Source organism: Carcharodon carcharias, chromosome 7, assembly GCF_017639515.1.
Source record: "Carcharodon carcharias isolate sCarCar2 chromosome 7, sCarCar2.pri, whole genome shotgun sequence".
Taxonomy (NCBI): domain Eukaryota; kingdom Metazoa; phylum Chordata; class Chondrichthyes; order Lamniformes; family Lamnidae; genus Carcharodon; species Carcharodon carcharias.
The window spans coordinates 87,253,681-87,274,968 of NC_054473.1; the positions used below are offsets into that span (position 1 = coordinate 87,253,681).

Genomic DNA, 21,288 nt, shown 5'->3' on the forward strand with positions numbered 1-21,288 from the left:
ATCCCTGGGGCTTCAAGGACCTATCCTTGAGCCCCTCCTATTTCCCATCTACACGCTGCTGCTCAGTGACATTATCCGAAAGCACAGCATGAGTGTCCACGTGTACGTTGATGACACCCAGTTCCTCACCTCTCCCTGTCCCAACCCCTCCATTGCCTCCAAGGGGGATTTTAACCCCCAAAAATGCGCATGTTTGCATTAGTGGGAGGTTAAAGTGCTAAAATCTGAGTCCTGAGCCATCCACCATTTTAAGTTTATAACTCTGTCAAACTGGAATTCCCGGGCCCACAGGGGAGTGCAGATGATTGGATCCAGTTACCTGCTGAACCCAGTGTAGATGCCTTGCCAAACCCCACAATCTGATACCCCCATCCCTTCTGATTTATCTGCCATCTCCCCACTCCCACCTCACCGAAGGGAGTGATGTGCATCAATCACCCCTACCAAAGGCCTCTGACCATCCTTCCCTCCCTCGCCCTGTCTTCAATCCCTCAGACCATCTCTGCACACCACCACCGCCACCCCCACCACCACCCCCATCGGTCTCTGATCCCTCAGACCTCTGACATTTCTCCAGTCGGCATCTGATCCCCAACACCCCCACACACCAGCCTTCGATCCCTCAGAACTCAAATCCCCAACCACAGGCTCTGGCCTTTAATTCCTTAGGGCAAGAATCTCCAACCCCACCTCACAAGTATCCCCCTAGGTCAGGGATTCGCCTCTCCCCTCCCCAGCACTGGATCGGACCTACCTGGTGCTGAAACCTCTTCACCAGCGCCCCCTGTGCAACTGAAAGCCAAGCCTGTCAATCAGCCTTACCTCTGGGTGGGGAACCTGTCAATGATGCCACACTCTCATATTAAAACTCCACAGTATGCAGGGAAACCCGAAACTCGAGATTTCCCACGCTTCACAAGGCTCCCCTTCCTCCCAAACCCCCTTACACCTGCCAGACAGTCAAAAAGTGAAAACTTACTTCCCTTCCCAGAATTGTCTGATTGCTTGTTTGACTTCCTGTGCCAGCTGAGCAGAAATTTCCTCTAACTGAATATCGGGAAGACCAAAGCCATTGTCCTGGGCCTCGCTGCAAGCTCCATTCTGTAGCCACTGAATCCATCCTTCTCCCCAGCAATTGCCTGAGACTAATCAGCCTGTTTGCAACCTTAATGTCATATTTGACTCAGAGATAAACCTCTGACCACACATCTGGACACTCGCAACACTCAGCTCTTCTCATCACCTCTTCATTCAACCCCTCCAATGTCTTTGAATTGTCACACTGCATCTTCAGGATTCAATACTGGACGAGCAGAAATTTCCTCCATTGGCTTTGCCTGTGGTCGCTGTTCCAAACTCTGTTTCCTAGCCACTAGTCCTTTCTTTCGCTGGCAACTATGTAAAACTTGAACCTGACTCTTCACAACCTGGGTGTTTTATTTGACTCAAAGATGAACTCTCGACCACAGATCTGCACCTTTAATGAAACCACCTATTTTCACCAAATTCTCCCAACTTCAGTTCATCTTCTGCTAAAACCCTCTTCAATGCTTTTGTTACCACCAGACTTGACTATTCTAAGGCATCCTGGCTGGCCTCCCACCTTCTAACTCAGTAAACCTGAGGTCAACCAAAACTCTCCTGCCCATGCACCCTTACTCACAGTAAGTCCCATTCTCCTATCGTCCCCATGCTCACTGACCTGCACTGGCTTCTGGGTAAGCAACTCCTGGATTTAAAAATTTTCATCCCTGTTTTCAAATTCCTCCACGGCCATCTCTGTAATCTCCTCCAACCCCACAACTCTCCCAGATGCCTACACTCCTCCAACTTTGGCCTCTTCATCTTCCCTGATGTTACTCACTCTAGCATTGATGGCCATCCCTTCAGCTGCCGAGGCCCTAAACCTACCTTTTTGACCAAGTTTTTGATCATCTGCCCTAATATCTCAGTGTAAAAGTTTTGTTTCATTATGTTTCTGTGAACTGCCTTGGGATGTTTTTAGCACGTTAAAGGGCTTTATAAATGGTAATTGTTGCTGACATCATTTGAAAACACAACGGCGGGTTCCACATGTATTGTGACAACACCCAGCTCTACCTTACCATTGTCTCTTTCAGCCTCCCGAGTTCCTCTGATCTGCTTGTCCAACATCAGTACTAGAGGAGCAGGAATTGCTGAAGCTGAACATTGGGAAGATCAAAGCTATTGACTTTTGACCCCACCACTAACTCCGTTCCCTAGCCACCAACTCCATCCCTCTCTCTCCCTGCAAATGTATGAGGCTGAAGCAGACCCTTCACAACCTTGATAAAAGCAAAATACTGCAGATGCTGGAAATCTGAAACAAACACAGAAAATTGTGGAAAAACTCAGCAGATCTGACGGCACCTGTGGAGAAAGAAACAGAGTTAACATTTTGAGTTCGTATGACCCTCCTTCAGGGCTACAGTGTACAGAAATGTGTAGAATATCTACTTCTCTGTAGCTCTGAAGAAGGGTCATACGGACTTGAAACATTAACTCTGTTTCTCTCTCCAAAGATGCTGTTCAGACCTGCTGAGCTTTTCCAGCATTTTCTGTGTTTGTTCCCTTCACAACCTTGTTGTCATATTTGATGCTGTGATGAGCTTTTGTTCCACTGCCAACACTGTGTTTTTCCACCTGAAGGAAGAGAGATACTGGGAGTTATGTCACACCTTTCATACTTTCTTTTTTGTCGCATTTACTATCTGTTTTGTCACCTTTTGCTGTCCTTTGTACCTTTCCACTGAACCTTCACCTGTGTTAGTTTTTGCACTTTTGTGTGTTTTTTTCCTATTAGTTTTATGTTGGTTTCTGTTGATTCATTGCTACAGCTGTTTTTTCCTTCGTAAGTGGATTCTTGCCCTTGAGGTTCTGGATTACATAAAATTATTTTTGAAGACCTCCCACTGATCTTCTCATGTTTTATCCATTAACAGATCTGTCCAGTTAATTGTGAATAGTTTGAATATCCTGCCTTAAGCGATTGACATTCACTGGGAGCTCTCATAATGCCTCCATTTTTAGGCAGCCGTTTGAAGTAACACACCTGGCCCAGAAATGCTAAGATGGATCCTGAGAAATTAAGTCTCCCTTCTGGAGCCAACCTGTGTCCAAATTGCTGTCCCAGGTCACCAACACCATTATGACAAGGCCCATTCTACCAGCAGTACCACCCTAGAGCTCACTATTGGCATTGGGAGGCCTTGCATTAAATGGTTGCATTGATTTGGCAATCCTCTGCAATGTTAATTGACCAGAATCACAAGCATTGTGGTGATAAACTGCCTGTTGCACAATCTTGCCTGACAAAGTAGCTTGATCAGAGGCCCTGGATGAGTTGTGGTGTTCGGGGGTGGTGCTGGGGGAAAAGGCACCAGGGGTTGGAAGGGAATCAGTCTGAGTAGAATGTGAAGAATATTCCACTAGTAACTGCAGTGACTTTCTCTTGAGTGTCAAATCTGACAATCGGATGAAGAGCCATAACAAATACACCATCATCTGTAAAAACTCAGCAGGTCTGGCAGCATTGGCAGAGAAGTAAAGAGTTGACGTTTCGAGTCCTCATGACCCTTTGACAGAACTGTTCTGTCGAAGGGTCATGAGGACTCGAAACGTCAACTCTTTTCTTCTCCGCCGATGCTGCCAGACCTGCTGAGTTTTTCCAGGTAATTCTGTTTTTGTTTTGGATTTCCAGCATCCGCAGTTTTTTTGTTTTTAACACCATCATCTGTAGTCGCTTGCCTCTGAATATTAGCTCATATCAGTCACTACCAATCTTGTCAAAATCCAAATGCTACCAATATCTTTATTTGTAACCTATTGTATGTGTGAATGTCCATCTGTGTGTGTGTAGGCATACATTTTCGTTTATGCATTACGTCTAACAATAGTACTTCTCCTTGATGTTAATTGGCACATTTCAGATGACAAGGCTATTTGTGACAGCACAGCAGCAAGTAGAAGTTGTACAAGTGATCTGACTGGGTTCTCGGAATGGCTGAGTTGGTCGTTGAGCCGTACATATCATGAGATGCCAGGCGAGTTTGCTGATCTTAACAGGACTAGTGCAATTGGCCTCAGTGTCTTCAGGTTAAGGTTGGGGAGGGGGGCTGGAATTCAGGCAAGATCCCCAGACCTGATCACTATGCAATGATCTTTGCTGCAAGTATGGAGATTGCATGAGGAAATTATGGTAGCAGATTGGCATTCATTGCTCATAAGTAACTTAGAGGATGACCAAAGGATGATCCTCAGCACTAACTGTGCCCCAGCATAATGAAGCTGAGACACTGAGCAATGGAAGGTGGCCCTCCCTAACCCTGGCTGACAGCAAGTTGGATAAACAAGGCAAAGCCCAGACGATTCTGTGAAATAAAGTGGGAAGTTAAGTGCTTAACTAATCTCTGGCTAATTAAATAACCATATGGAAGATCCTGCTTCCTGCTAACTTTGTGTATCTTCTGTTATGGATGGGAGAGAGATGGGCAAACTATACTTCTTTCCTCTCACCAACTGTCCGTAAGCAGAAGGTGTTTTGAATTATTTTTTAAAGTATGCTGTGGCGTGTTTTCCCAAACCTTCAGTTTGTGTGAGATAGATGTGAGATTGTTGCGGGATAGGAAAAAAGAGTACAAGAACCACAGAAATTAATACTGAGTTACGTGATTTCCAGAGCCCAAGAAGTCAAAGTCCAGTGTTTCCATCGTTGCAGAGTTCAGTCCCAATGAGATCCTGGTTGGAGATGACAATACAAAAACCGTTATAATGAATGATGCTGCAACACGATAGGCTTTCTATGCTTAGAGCGCTTGGCAGGCATTGATCAGAGACTTTTAAGATCAAGCAGACTTTGTGGAGTTGAGAAATGGTAACTGACTGTTTGCTCAGCCAGGCTGCTGGAGTCCTTGCCAGTTGATGTTAAAGGACAGGGTGAGGATTTCTCAGTGCTCAAAGGCACTTAGAGATTTAAAATGGTCACTTGAGTCATGTGACCTTCCTTCTCCACAATTAAAAATGGATGTTTATTCAGTGTCTGGAACTGGCTTTGATTTTAGGACTGATAATGCCCCAGACATTAGCTGTTGAAAGAGTTACCATCTATATTGAGCATCTGGCATTGGGAAGCCATTGTTTAGGCCAATCCACCGACTCTGTTACCAAGGTGAGTTTATCACATGCAAATGACGTCCTTTTATACCCTCAATGATCTCCTTTTGAAATGGAAAACAAAAATAGAATTACCTGGAAAAACTCAGCAGGTCTGGCAGCATCGGCGGAGAAGAAAAGAGTTGACGTTTCGAGTCCTCATGACCCTTCGACAGAACTTGCGTTCGAGTCCAAGAAAGAGTTGAAATATAAGCTGGTTTAAGGTGTGTGTGTGGGGGGCGGAGAGATAGAGAGACAAAGAGGTGGGGGGGGGAGGTGTGGTTGTAGGGACAAACAAGCAGTGATAGAAGCAGATCATCAAAAGATGTCAACGACAATAGTACAATAGAACACATAGGTGTTAAAATTAAAGTTGGTGATATTATCTAAACGAATGTGCTAATTAAGAATGGATGGTAGGGCACTCAAGGTATAGCTCTAGTGGGTTTTTTTTTATATATATAATGGAAATAGGTGGGAAAAGGAAAATCTTTATAATTTATTGGAAAAAAAAGGGAAGGGGGAAACAGAAAGGGGGTGGGGATGGGGGAGGGAGCTTACGATCTAAAGTTGTTGAATTCAATATTCAGTCCGGAAGGCTGTAAAGTCCCTAGTCGGAAGATGAGGTGTTGTTCCTCCAGTTTGCGTTGGGCTTCACTGGAACAATGCAGCAAGCCAAGGACAGACATGTGGGCAAGAGAGCAGGGTGGAGTGTTGAAATGGCAAGCGACAGGGAGGTTTGGGTCATTCTTGCGGACAGACCGCAGGTGTTCTGCAAAGCGGTCGCCCAGTTTACGTTTGGTCTCTCCAATGTAGAGGAGACCACATTGGGAGCAACGAATGCAGTAGACTAAGTTGGGGGAAATGCAAGTGAAATGCTGCTTCACTTGAAAGGAGTGTTTGGGTCCTTGGACGGTGAGGAGAGAGGAAGTGAAGGGGCAGGTGTTGCATCTTTTGCGTGGGCATGGGGTGGTGCCATAGGTGGGGGTTGAGGAGTAGGGGGTGATGGAGGAGTGGACCAGGGTGTCCCGGAGGGAGCGATCCCTACGGAATGCCGATAAGGGGGGTGAAGGGAAGATGTGTTTGGTGGTGGCATCATGCTGGAGTTGGCGGAAATGGCGGAGGATGATCCTTTGAATGCGGAGGCTGGTGGGGTGATAAGTGAGGACAAGGGGGACCCTATCATGTTTCTGGGAGGCCTGGACAGTCCCAGGTGTGAGATCAGTTTGTTAGCAGCTCTGCAGGAATAATGAGTTTTGATGTGCGAATCCCCTGGTTTTATAATTACAAGGGATCTGTACAATGAGGTGTGAGATTCCACAGGCTGAGAGAGGAATTATTTTGTTCTTCTAACTACTGTTGCTAGCTTCCAGAACAAAGGGCCAATCCTGTGATCATGTGACTTGTAGTAGCCATATTTTTGGTTCAGCAGCAAATCCATTTCAAAGAGAGCAAAAGAATAAAGTTTTGATACATACAATGTTGGATTTCTTTTCATGTCATAGGGACCCAACACTTCAAACCCTGAAAAGCAGCCAACCGTTTGGGGCAGAAAATGAACAAATTGAGTCTAGATAAACAGAGGTCTTCACTCTGAACAATAGTTAGCAAAACAGCCAATTGGCAGAGAGATGTTAATGCAACTTAATTCACCATCTCCTATTCTTGATTTTCAGGACCTGTTGTGCGTGTTAATTGATGATGGTGGTTTCCTAATCATGTCCAACCAGCCTGAACACTGGAGCCAGGTAACATAACACTGAAGTGAATGTTGCACTGTGATCAGATAGTCAGACACTGAGCCAAAGCCTACACTAAAAGCAGTCTTAGTCTTGCCTACTACTGATAACAGCTATTGCCAGCATAACTCTGGTACTGTCCAAGAATGTCATAACATAGGGACAGACAACATAAATTGCAATATAATATATATGCATATTTATATATATATATATATATATATATATATAAATAATTTTTATATGTGTGTATATAGATGATTACAACACAGAAGGAGGCCATTTGGTCCGTGTCTGCGCCGGCTATCCGAATGAGCAATTCACCCAGTGCATTCCCCAACTTCTCTGTGTAACCCTGCATATTCTTCCTTTTCATATACTAAACCAATTCCCTCTCAAAAACCTCAATTGAACCTGCCTCCACCACACTGTCAAGCAGTACATTCCAAATCTTAAACACTCACTGTGTGAAAAATTTTCGCCTCCTGTCTCCATTGCTTCTTTTGCCAATTACCTTAAATCTGTGCGATCTAGTTCCTTTCACCAATAGGAACAAGCTTTCCCTACCTTCTCTGTCCAGACCGCTCATGATTTTGAATACCTCTATCAAATCTCCTCTCAACCTATCTTCTCCAAGGAAAACAGTCTCAGCTTCTCCAATCTATCTACATATCTGAAGTCCCTCATCCTTGGAACAATTCTCATGAATCTTTTCTGCACTCTCTCTAATGCTTTTACATCTTTCCTATAGTGTGGTGTCTAGAACTGGACACAGTACTCCAGCTGAGGCTGAATCAGTGTTTTATATAAACTTAACATAACCTTCTTGTTCTCGTATTCTTTGCCCTTATTAATAAAGCCAAGATACGGTATGCTTTATTAATAGCTTTCTCAACCTGTCCTGCCCCCTCCAATAACTTAGCACATATACACCCAGGTATTTCTGCTCCTGTAACGCCTTTAGAATTGTACCATTTATTTTATATTATCTTTCTGTGTTTTTCCTACCAAATTGAATCATTTCACCCTCCCCTGCATTAAACTTCATCTGCCACTTATCTGTCCATTCCACCAACCTGGCCATGTCCTTTTGAAGTTCTAACTGTCCTCCTCATAGTTTACAATGCTTCCAAGTGTAGTTTCAGTCGCAGGTTTTGAAATTGTGCCCTTTACACCAAGGTTGAGGTCATTAATTTTTTTATTCATTCATACCTTGTTGACTAGGCCAGCATTAATTGCCCATCCCTAACTGCCCTTGAGAAGGTGGTGGTAAGCTGCCTTTTGAACCACTGCAGTCCACGGTAATAGGTACACCCAACAGTGCTTTTAGGGAGGTGTTTCCAGGATTTTGACCCAGTGACTGTGAAGGAACGGCGATATATTTGGCTTGGAGGGGAATTTTCAGGTGGTTGTGGTTTTCCCATGTGCCTGCTGCCCTTGTCCTTCTAGATGGCAGTGGTCATTGGGTTTGGAAGGTGCTATCTAAGGAGCCTTCATGAATTCCTGCAGTGCATCTTGTAGATGGTACACACTACTGCCACTGTGCGTCCATGGTGGAGGGAGTGAATGGGGTGCCAGTCAAAGGGGTTGATTTGTCCTGGACGGTGTCAAGTTTCTTGAGTGTTGCCGAAGCTGCATCACAATCCTGACTTATGCCTTGTAGATGATGGACAGGCTTTGGGAGTCAGGAGGTGAGTTACTTGCCGCAGGATTCCAAGTCTCTGACCTCCTTTTGTAGCCACAGTATTTACATGGCAAGTCCGGTCCAGTTTATGGTCAATGGTTGTGCCTAGGATGTTGACAGTGGGGGATTCAGTGATGGTAATGCTATTGAATGTCAAGGGGCAATAGTTAGATTCTGTTGTTGGAGATGGTCATTGTCTGACACTTATGTGGAGTGAATGTTACTTGCTGTTTGTCAGCCCAAGCCTGGATTTTGTCCAGTTCCTGCTGCATTTGGACATGGAATGCTTCAGTATCTGAGGAGTTGCGAATGGTGCTGAACATTGTGCAATTATCAGCAAACATTCCCACTTCTGACCTTATGATGGAAGGAAGGTCGTTGATGAAGCAGCTGAAGATGGTTGGGCCTAGGACCCTACCCTGAGGAACTCCTTGATGTCTGACACCTTTCATCATTTTACTGATTATCGAGCGTAGGTAATAGGGCAGGTTGGATTTGACCTGCTTTTTGTGCACAGGACATAGCAGGGCAATTTTCCACAATACCGGGTAGATGACAGTGTTGTAGCTGTACTGGCATAGCTTTGCTAGGGGCACAGCAAGTTCTGGAGCACAAGTCTTCACTACTATTGTGGAATATTGTCAGGGCCCATAGGCTTTGGAAATTGGCTGAAGACTGGCATCTGTGATGCTGGGGACCTCCAGGGAAGCTGAAATCGATCATCCACTCGACATTTCTGGCTAAAGATTGTTGCACTTGCTTCAGCCTTATCTTTTGCGCTGATGTGCTGGGCTCCCCCATCATTGAGGATGGGGATATTTGTGGGGCCTCCTCCTCTAATGAGTTGTTTAATTGTTCACCAACATTCATGACTGGATGTAGCAGGACTGCAGAGCTTAGATCTGATCCGTTGGCTGTGGGTTCACTTTTTTGCATGTATTCTTTCATGGGCTGTGGGCGTTGCTGACAAGGCCAGCAATTGTTGCCCCATTCCTAATTACCCTTGAACTGAGATGCGTGCAAAGCCATTTCAGAAGGCAACTAAGAGTCAACTGTGGGCCTGGAGTCACATATAGGCCAGACTAGGTAGATTTCTTTCCCAAAAGGACATTAGTGAATCCAATGGGTCTTTACGACAATCAATGATAGCTTCATGGTCTCCATCACTGATGCTAGCTTTCAATTCCAGATTTTATTAATTGGATTTAAGTTCCTCCAGCTGCTGTGGTGGGATTTGAACCCATGTCCCCACAGCATTAGCCTGGTCCTCTGGCCTGAGGTGAGAGTGACTGCCTTTGACATCAAGGCAGCGTTTAACTGAGTGTAGCTTCAAGGAGCCCTAGCAAAACTGAAGTCAGTGGGAATCAAGGGGAAAACTCTCCGTTGTTTGAAGTCATACCTAGCACAAAGGATGATAGTTGTGACAGTTGAAGGTCAATCATCTCAGTCCTGGGAAATCACTGTAGGTGTTCCTCAAAGTAGTGTCCAAGGTCCAACCATCCTCAACTGCTTCATCAATCACCTTCCTTCCATAATAAGGTAAGAAGAGGGAACATTCGCTGATGATTTCACATTGTTCAGATACTGAAGCAGTCCATGTCCTTATGCAGCGAGACTTGGACAATATTGAGGTTGGGCTGATAAGTGGCAAGTAACATTCATGCCACGCAAATACCAGGCAATGACCATCTCTGACAAAAGAGAATCGAACCATCTTTGCTTGATATTCAACAGCGTTATCATCACTGAATTCCCCCACCAATAATATCCTGGGGGGTTACCATTGGTCAGAAACTGAACTGGATCAGCCATAGAAACACTGTGGCTACAACAGAAGGTCAGAGGCTGGGAATGCTGAGGCACCTAACTCACCTTCTGACTCCCCAAAGCCTGTACATCATCTACAAGCACAAGTCAGGAGTATGATGAAATACTCTCCACTTGCCTGGATGAGTGCAGCTCCAAAACATTCAAGAAGCTCAACACCAGCCATGTTGACGCAGCCTGGTTGATTGGCCCCATCCACCACCTTAAACACTCATTTCCTCCACCATCAACTCACAGTGGCATCAGGGTGTGCCATCTACAAGATGCATTACAGCAACTCATCAAGGCTCTTTCAACAGCACCTTCCAAATCCATAGCTTCTACCACCTGGGCGGCCAAGGGCAGAAGGTGCTTGGGAACACCACCACCTGCAAGTTTCCCTCCAAGCCAATTACCATCCTGACTTAGAACTATATTGCCATTCCTTCACTGTCGCTGGGTCAAAATCCTGGAACTCCCTTCCTAATACCACTGTATCTTTACCTACACCACACGAACTGAGACGGTTTAAGAAGGCAACTCACAACCATCTTCTCAATGGCAATTAGGATGGGCAATAAATGCTGGCCTAGCCAACGTCACCCACACCCGACAAACAAATACATTTTTAAAAAGTATTCACTTAGTACCTCAGCCATGCCCTCTGCCTCTATGCATAAATCCTTTTTGGTCCCTAATCAGTCCCGCTCCTTCTTTTACCATTTTTCTACTATTTATAAGCCTGTAGAAGATTTTAGGATTCCTTTTATGTTAGCTGCCAGTCACTTTTCATACTCTATCTCTGCTTCTCTTATTTGGTTTCTCACTTCTACTCTGAACCCTCTATATTTAGCCTAGTTCTCCATTGTATTATCCACCTGACATCTATCATAAACACACTTTTTGTTCTTCATCTTAATCACTATCTCTTTCATCGTTCAGGGACTTCTGGATTTGTTTGCCCTACATTTCCCCTTCGTGGGAATATACTTTGTGCCTGAAGTATTTCTTCTTTAAAGGTAGCCTGTTTTTCTGTTACCATTTGTCCAGCCAACCTTTGGTTCTAATTTATCTGGCCCAGGTCCATTCCTACCCCATTGAAGTTGGCTTTACACTGTTAATTATTCTTACTCTGGGCTGTTTTTTCTCCTTTTCCATAGTTATCCTAAACCTTATGGTACAATGATCACTCTCCCCTAAATGTTCTCCCACTGACACTTAATCCACTTAGCCCACCTCATTCCCAAGAACCAGGTCTAGCTTCCTTTCTCCTTGGATTGGTACATGTTGCTGTAGAAAATTTTCCTAAACGTACTCTGGGAGCTCTTGCTCCTCTTTGCCCTCTGCACTACTACTATCCCAATCTACATTTGGTTAGTTAAAGTCCACCATTATAACTACTCTATAATTCTTGCATCTCCCTGTAATTGCTTTGCAAATTTGTTCCTCTACATCTTTCCCACTAGTTGGTGGCCCATAGACTACACCGAGCAATGTAATTGCACCATTTTTATCCCTTGGCTCTGGCTAAATAAATTCTGTCCTTGACCCCTCTGGGACATCCTCTCCTCTCCAACACTGCAATATTCACTTTAATCAATACTGCCACCTCTCACCCTTTTCTACTTTCCTGAGTACCTTGTATCCAGGAATATTTAATATCCAGTACTGCTCTTCTTAGTGCCAGGTCTTATTATAGCCGCAACATCATATTTCTGTGTGTATCACACACTTAAAACTGTTAGACTGTCGAAACCTATGAGCAAAGACAATCATTTGACACAGGAGCCAGAAAGTCTGCAACCTGAGCAAACAAACATTTAAAAAAGGTGGCAAGCAAGTGTTGGAATCTAAAAACCTGAAGAGTAATTAAATTCTGACATCACCCAGTGTTTTCTTATACTTTGTGTCTTAAAGGGATACAATCTGCCCTTGTCAACAGATCAGTCCACCATACATCACATGTTTGTAATAAAGTTTTTGTAAAACAGTCTGATTTACTCTGAATAATTCTACATGGCAGCTGCTAATAATTACCACAGATACCAAAGTGCAAATATTGTATTGCAGAGGTCACATTTTGTTACAGTTAAAACAGAGCCATTAAAAAGAGGGAAAATGGCTTGACATTTACATGCAATTACAGCCTTCCTAGCTACTACTACCTTCACATAACTTGATCAGTAGTAGGCAGAGTGAGAGAATCCCTGAGCAAATTCCCAGCAATGATGTATGTGCCAGTTTGGGAGTAGGTTCAGAGCAGTAGGGCAGACAGATCTATAGCAAATAGGGGATCTGAATGGTTGGGGTAAGAATAAACTGATATAAGGGTAAGGGTGGTGGAGGTAGAGTATTGAGTAGTGAAGAGATGGGCAAGATTAGTGATCAGTTAAAAAGGAGAGGGAGTACTGCAGGTATTGAGTTTGCAGTATTGGAGTAGTGATCAAGTTGAGCTATGCAGGGTAATAAGAATTCAGTGGGAAAATGAGGAACTGCTGAGGGAGCAGATGATATTTGAGGAAAGGGTAGTTGATATCGAGTAGTTAGGGCACGATAATAAGTACTTGGGAAGCAGGTGAGAGGAGACTGAGGAGTTTGAATTGAAGCCGGTGGATATTTTGGGAAGGGCAATCGTTGGCAGATAGGAAGTGAGTGGTGTATATGTAAGGTGAAGATGGATGTATTGGGAGTTAATGGAGAGAGAATGTATAGTGCTGCACTGATAAAGGTTGCGGTTTGAAATAAATAGAGATGGACAGGAGTAGAATTGGTTGAAGGAATGGAAATGGAGAAACAGACAGAAGTAGGTAGATGTAGGGCGTATAGAGAAGAACCACAATAAAGTTAATACCAATTCAGCCCTAGGGCATCACTGCATGAGTTCCTCAGGGTAGTGTCCTTGGTCCAACCATCTTCAGCTGCTTCATCAATGACCTTCCCACCATTTTAAGGTCAGATATGGGTATATTCACTGATGATTGCACAATGCTCAAGATCATCCACGACGACTCAGATACTGAAACAGCCGGTGCCTACGTGCAGCAAGACCTAGACAACATTCAGGCTTGGGCTGATAAATGGCAAGAAACATTTATGCCATACATGTGCCGGGCAATGGCCGTTATCAACAAGATAGAGTCTACCTAACTACCTACCCTCAATATTTAATGGCATTACCACTGCTGAATACCCAATCATCAACATGCTGGGATTCACCATTGACTAGAAAGTTATTTAGACCAGCCATATAAATACTGTGGCTACAAGAGCAGGTCAGAGGTTGAGAATTCTGCAGGGAGTAACTCACCTCCTGACTTCCCAAAACCTACCCTCCATATACATAGCACAAGTCAGGAGTGTGATGGTATACCCTCCACTTGCCTGGAAGACTCCACCTCCAACAACACTAAAAAATTGCTCAACATGATCTAGGGCAAAGTAACCCACTTGATTGACATCCCATCCATCACCTCAATCATTCATTCTCTCCACCATCATCACATCCTGGCAGCAATGTGTGCCATCTATAGGACGCACAGCAGCAACTCACCAATGCATCTTCAACAACATATCCCAAACCTTTTACTATCTGACGCCAGTCCCACCTTGAAGCCCATCCCCTCAAGATCAGGAAGCTTCTACCATGAAAGAGCAGCATATAAGAAATAATACAAGTATAATAATAATACAGATATATTATTTTATACTACAATCTATGTATATGATAGTGCATGTAATATCAGGTCAGTTGTATAATACCTAATCCATTCTTTATATAGTCGCTTTCTTAATACATTATACTGACAGAAACAGGTTAGTGGAAAGGGCAGATAGGTGACAGATCAGTTCAATGCATCTATATTTTAGGCAAAAGAATAGTGAAAGAAAGTATAATCTTAATAATGCGACTCTTAACATACATAACAAACATAGGGTTCAGGTGCGTAGATCTTTAAGTGTAGGAATAGCAGCTTACCTTTATTTATAATGTTATGATATGGCAGATGGTATTTGCCAGGCTGACCAAATCCCAAAGGGAAATTTGGCTAAGCTATCACAAATGATTTTGCAATTTGTATTTATTACGAGAGGGTATGTGCACTGAAGTCAGAAGTAAATGTTCTACTATCACTTTTGGAATTTTAAAGATTAAATTAAAACATTTATTAACAAAAGAAAAGAAAACTTAAACACACAAGATTACAGTTACACAGTTAAATTTAGTCTTACAACATTTCCCAAAAGACTTCTACTTTACTTAACCAGGCTCCCAAAATAAACCCCCTTTTCAGGCAACAGTCCAAATAGATTCTTAATATATAAAATATTACCACAAGGCATCTGCTGTTGCTATATAAGGGAGTTATTTCACAGCTTCTCTCTCCTTCTCACTGGACAATGAAATTTCAAAGCGTTTAACAAAACCTTGCTTTCTGGAACAAGCAAGCACTTCTCTAGCGTGGCTAGAAGCTGATACTTCACAGCACATTCTTCAAGATCTCACATGGCCACTCCCATACAGCTTTCAATCTTTCCTTAAATATATTTCCTCACTTTGATGATTCAAATCCATTGTTTTAAACTTTCTTTGAAACTCAAATTCTTCCATGTTTCCATTTTGTCTTTGCTTTTGGGTCAATAAAACATGATATCCCCACTATTTGTTTACCTATGGAGTCCTGCAAGATGCAAACATTTTCCTTATCATCTTCTAATTCTGCTTTGAAATTCAGACAACCCCTCAACTTATCTACAAATACAAATGTTAGCTCATCCATTTTCATTTCAAAATGCCTGCTTTTTAACCCCTTTGATGATTTAAACGTTGCAATCTGACTGTCTTCAGTTTGATTAAATTAGTCATACACACGCAAACGTATACACGCAGCCCCCGTAAGCCTGCTTCAGTATCCTACAGTAATATTAGGGAAAAAATGATAACTCCATTACAGTAAATTCAAGTTTTTTTTAAGTGAAATATAGATTTATATTGTGCCTTTAACATAGCAATATAGCCCAAGGATTAGACAGAAAAATTGACATTGGGGAAGTTAAGTGTGAGATGCTGTTTTCACAAAACCAATGGCAGAGCAGCACAGTGAATGCTTGAGGCAGAGACTATGACACCTAAAGGGGAATTAGATAAAAAAATAGGAAAATAGGAAATACAATTAGTTAGCTCCATTTGAAGAACTATAGCACTGGCACAGATATGATGGATCAAATGGCTTCCTCCTTAGGGGTCATTTGTATTTAAGTATAATCACAAGCTGTGTACCTGTGTTTACCTCCACATCTCCTCTGTTTCCCCTCCTCTCCTGAAAAGCATTGAGTTCATCAGATATCAGGAGCCCCCTTGGTACATCACCCAAATACCCTATTCAACTGCAAATTGCATAACAGAGCCCAATTTTTTTGCTGATCACACAGCCACTCACATCCACACACAACCAAAGAACTCACCAGATATTGAGCAAGAGCAGGAAACATGGCTGAATTCTTCAAACACTTGCCCACTAAACCCTTGAGAACAAAGGTCCTTCATAATGCTTATCACCACCAAATAAGACAGACATCTTTTGGAATATAATGTTTTGAGAAACAGTATATAAGTAACTGAAAACATGTAATTTTTACTAGGCTAAGACATGATGTGGCAAGAGTGGTTTGTAAGCAGCTACTTGAAGGTAAATCAGTGTCAGAACAGTGGAAGGTACTTGGGGAGCTAAAAAGGATACAGAACAAATATTTTCTGACAAAGAAAAAGGATGGGACTCACAAATCTAGATCTCTCCATCATTCTGCGCCCCCACCCTACCGTCCAACTACAGATGTGAAAGAGTGCACAGAGTAAGATAACACAGTAAAAAAAAAATTATGTTAGATGCCAAGGGCTCAATATTGCAGAAGGGCTAGAGAGTATAGAAAATGTATGGGTGAAATTTAAAAATAAATAAGGAAAGCAAAGAGAAGGCCTGGAAAAAATATTGTCAAGTAATATCAAGGAAAACTCAAAGACGTTTTATAAATATATAAAAAGCATGAGGAAAGAGAAGGGCCAATTTAGAGGCCAAAAAGGTAACCCATGTACGGAGATGCAAGACACGGCCATAGTTCATAATGAATACTTTGCGTATGTTTTCACAAAAGAGATTGTAGTTAAGAAGGAGGAGTGGGAAATATTGGGTGGGATAAACATAGTGAGGGAGGAAAAATTAAGGTGTTTAGCATCCTTGAAAGCAAATAAATTGCTGGGTCTGTGTGAAATGTATCCTAGGCTGCTAAGAGAAGCCAGGGAAGAAATAGCAGAGGTTCTGACCATCATTTTTCAATCCTCTCTGGCTACAGGTGTGATGCCAAAGGACTGGAGAACTGCTAACATTGTACCATTGTTTAAAACATGAGCAAGTATAAGGCCAGCCAGCCTAACCTCGGTATTGGGCAAATTAGTGGCAAAAGTTCTGAGGGAGAGAACGAATCAGCATTTGTTCTCTTTATTAATCAAGCATAGATTTGTTAAGTGAAGGTTGTGTCTGACTAACTTGATTGAATTTTTTGATGAGGTAACATGGAGGGTCGATGAGGGTTGGGCACTTGATTAGTTTACCTGAATTTTAAAGCTTTTAACAAGATACCACATGGCAGACTAGTCAGAAAATTAAAAGCTCATGGGATCCAAGGGAAAATGGCAATTTGGATCCAAATTGGCTCAGTGACAGGAAAAGGGTTATTGTTGACAGGTGTTTTTGTGACTGGATGGCTACTTCCTCTGTGTCTTGTCGTTCGTGGTATATATCAATGCAGTTGACTTTTAACTGCCCTCTACAATGGCCTAGGAAGCCACTGTGTTCATGGGCAATTAGGGGTGGGAAACAAATGCTGGCTTTGCCAGCGATACCCACATTCCATGAAAAAAAACTTAAAAATCAATGATTTAGACTTAAATGTAGGGGACATTACAGAATAGAAATATAGAAAGTTTTGCAGATGATACGAAAATTAGTCATGTGGTTAAGAGTGAAGACGAAATTATGTAGACTGCAAGAAGATATCAATGGAATAGTCAAGTGGGCAGAAAAGAGGCAAATGGAATCCAATCTAGAAAAGTGTGAGGGAATGTATTTAGGGAGGACAAACAAGGCAAGGGAATACTCCATAAATGGTAGGATACTGAGAAGTGCAAAGGAACAGAGGGACCTTGGAGAGTATGTCTAGAGACCCCTGAAGGTAAGGTGGGCAAGAAAAGCTTACAGGATAGTTTCCTATATTGGTCAAGGCCTAGAATATAAGAGCAGGGAATTTATGCTAAAACTGTATTAAATACTAGTTAGTCCACAGCTACTGCGCACAGTTCTGTGACTACATTACAGGAAAGATGTGATCACTCTCGAGAGGGTACAGAAGAGGTTTACAAGGGTGTTGCCAGGTATTGAGAATTTCATCTATGAGGAAAGATTGGACAGGCTGGGGTTGTTTATTTGGAACAGAGGAGGCTGAAGGGAGATTTAATTGAGATGTATAAAATTATGAAGGTCTGAGACAGAGTGGATTGGATTAGAGGGAGGTTGAGCAGAAGCTCTTTCATCCATAGGGTGGTGGGAGTCTGGAACTCACCACATGAAAGGGTGGTAGAGGTAGAAACCCTCATTGCTTTTAACAAAACATTTGGATATGCCCCTTACGTACCATAACCTAGAGGGCTCAATTCCAAAAGTTCTAAGGTGAAATTAGACTGAATGGTTCCTTTTCACTTAGCATAGCCGTGATGGACTGAATGGTCACCTGCTATGCTGTAAATCTTTCTATATTTCTAACTTCAGACATGACGAGTGGTAAGACATGGCTTGATGGCAAGAGGTGACTTTGAGCCTGTACCTCCCAAAGCTCTCCAAATCTGGGGTTTTCCTCAAATTATTTCACAGACTGATCTAAACTAATCAATCAACAACTGCACTACTATATCATAAGGACATTAGAAATAGGAGAAGACCATATGGCCTATGATCAGGATTGATCTTGATTTTCATCTCCACTTTTCTGCCCACTTTCCATATCCTTTGATTCCCTGAGAGGCCTGAAATCTGTCTATCCCAGCCTTAAATATGTTCAGTGATGAATCACCCACAACCCTCAGTTGTGTACAGGTTTGGTCCCCTTATCCAAGGAGGGATATACTTGCCATGGAGGGAGTGCAATGGAGGTTCATCAAATTAATCCCTGGGATGACAGGATTGTGTTATGAGGAGAGATCGGGGAGACTGGGTCTGTATTCCCTAGAGTTTCGAAGAATAAGGGGTGACCTCGTTGAAACTTACACAATCCTTACAGGGCGTGACAGGGTGGATGTGGATAAGATGTTTCCCCTGGCTCATGAGTCTAAAACCAGAGGCCATAATCTCAGGATAAGGGGTAGGCCATTTAAGACTGAGATTAGGAGGAATTTCTTCACTCAGAGGATGGTGAATCTTTTGAATTCTCTACCCCAGAGGGCTGTGGAAGCTCAATCATTGAACATGTTCAAGACAGAAATTGATAGATTTCTGGAGACTAATGACATCAGGGGACATGAGATGGCATGGGAAAGTGGTGTTGAGGTAGATGATCAGCCATTATCTAATTGAATGGCAGATCAGTCTCAATGGGCTGAATGGCCCACTCCTACTCCTATGTTCCTCTGTGGTGGAGAATTCCAAAAACTCACAACCCTTGAGTTAAGAAATTTCTTCTCATTTTAGTCCGAAATGATTATCTGTTATCCTAAGACTTTGCCTCCTTGTTCTAGATTCCCCAGTGAGGGAAACAACCTTTCAGTGTCTACCCTGTCAAGCACCTTCAGAATGTTGCAATGAGATCGCTTCTCATTCTTCTAACCTCCAGAGAATATAGACTCAGTTTACCTAGCCTCTCAGCATAGGACAACCCCCTCATTGCAGGGACCAATTTAGTGAACCTTCACTGTACCGCCTCCAATACAAGTATATCCTTCCTTAAATATGGAGACCAGAATTGCGCACTTTATCCCCGGCATGGTCTCACCCATCAAAACCCTGTACAATTGTAGCAAGACTTCTTTATTCCTCTTGCATTAATCTAATCCCCTTGCATTAAAGACCAGCATGCCATTTGCTTTCCTAATTGCATGATGTACCTGCGTGTTAGCTTCCTGTGTTCCATGTACGAGTACACCCAAGTCTCTCTCAACATCAACATTTACAAGTTTCATGCCTTTTAAAAGTATTCTGCTTTTCTATCCTTATGACCAAAGGGCGGAATCATACCAGATTTGCACTAAGTGCAGTAGGGGGTGGGTAAAACACTGTACCATCCCAAACCCGCGGCATTAATTATGCATTCCCAGGAAACGATGTTTCCATGGCAGGAGAGCGCTCATTTGAGACCTGGGCCAATCCAAACCAAAATTGTGTGCCCTCATGAAGATGGCACCTGTGACCTCATAGAGTCATACAGTTTTACACCATTGTGTCCACATTGGTCATCAAGTCCCTATCTACTCTAATCCCATTTTCCAGCACTTGGCCCGTAGCCTTGTTCATTTCAAATGTACCTCTAATAACCTCATGGATGCATTTGTGTCTGGAGGCTTGTGATATCCCACAGAGGTCGCCTGTGGAGCCCTGAAAGGAGCCACTGGCGTAAAACTTGAGCGCTGCGGTCACTTTCACAGCCACTGGCAGTGGATGCCCTCCATGTCCCTGTGCGCCAAATCCTGCAGTAGCGGGCAAAAGTGACCAACCAGCTCCCTAGATGTGCGCAGTCTTCAGCAACACTGATTGTCGGTCATTTGCAGGAATGAAAGGCGGCGTCTATAAACCCTGGGTCTAGCTAGGCACTGACCATGTGTGCATGAGCCCCAGCCGTCCCTTCTTCCTGGGCGTGCTGCTCATCCTCTGCACAGCCAACCGCCTCCATCGCTCCCTTCTCCGCCATCTCCGCTCTCTGTACACCATGACGTATATAGCTAGTTCACCAGACTCCTTGCTCGAGATGTACTCCTCCTGCAGGCTGAAAGAGAGAAACATGTGGGTTAGCATAAGTGTACTAAGAACCTCTCTTGGTTAAGTGTGAAGGTCCCTTAATGCATCCCAGAGAGTGCTGGCCACTATTTGGATGGCCAGAGTTTAGTGCACTGCATGGCTGCCCGAAACCACACCCACCTTCTCCCCACTCCACCTGACTGATTGGCCATAGCTTTGCCCATTGGACTGCATGCTGTGCTCTCAGCTCAGGCATAGGCATTCTCCTAAACCGCACTGCAAGGCTGCACTGTTAGCTTGAACCATGGGGGAAACTGGTCCAGACCGGGATGATGACATTGTAAGGGGCTGTGAGCGCCTCCACCAGTGACTGCTCCATGGCCAGCTTTAGCAAGGATATTGTCCAACATGTGCAGGCATCCAATTGTTCTGCAGTCCGCTAAAACTCTCATTAGTTTGCATTCTGAGGGGTGTAAAGCTATGGAGCATTTGGTGGCACTTGCACGCCTCTGCATTGCTTGAGTGTGCAGATAAGCTAGTGGCCAAACTCCATGCATGTCAATGTGGCTGCATCCGAACAGTCTCAGCTACAGAGGAATTGTCACCTTATACAAGGTTTCCCTAATGCGTGGTCACTTCCCTCCCCCTCACCCTGCATTGCTTGTGCACTACCTTCAACTGCAGGCCAGCCCTTGCCTCCACCCCCAAGTCGCCTCAACCACAGGGCAGCCCTGCCCCACACCTCCAACGTGCCTCAGCCTTGAAGTCCAACAGGTGACCTTGGCAAACACTGCACAACATTACTGTGTACTCATCTCCAAGTTCCCCTCAAAGTGCAGCCCGCCAAGTGCACGCCTTATATATGCTGTTGTGAAACACATTGGTGTGCAAT

The 21,288-nt window shown here is 43.6% G+C and overlaps 1 protein-coding gene across 1 annotated transcript in view; it reads left to right on the top strand.

The window, feature by feature from the left end:
* cacna2d2a (calcium channel, voltage-dependent, alpha 2/delta subunit 2a) overlaps positions 1-21,288 on the top strand; it is a 758,554-nt gene that overhangs the window by 698,169 nt on the left and 39,097 nt on the right. The window contains exon 30 of the mRNA XM_041191642.1: positions 6,849-6,920. Coding sequence (XP_041047576.1) covers positions 6,849-6,920 — 72 coding nt within the window. The remainder of the gene's footprint in view (positions 1-6,848; positions 6,921-21,288) is intronic.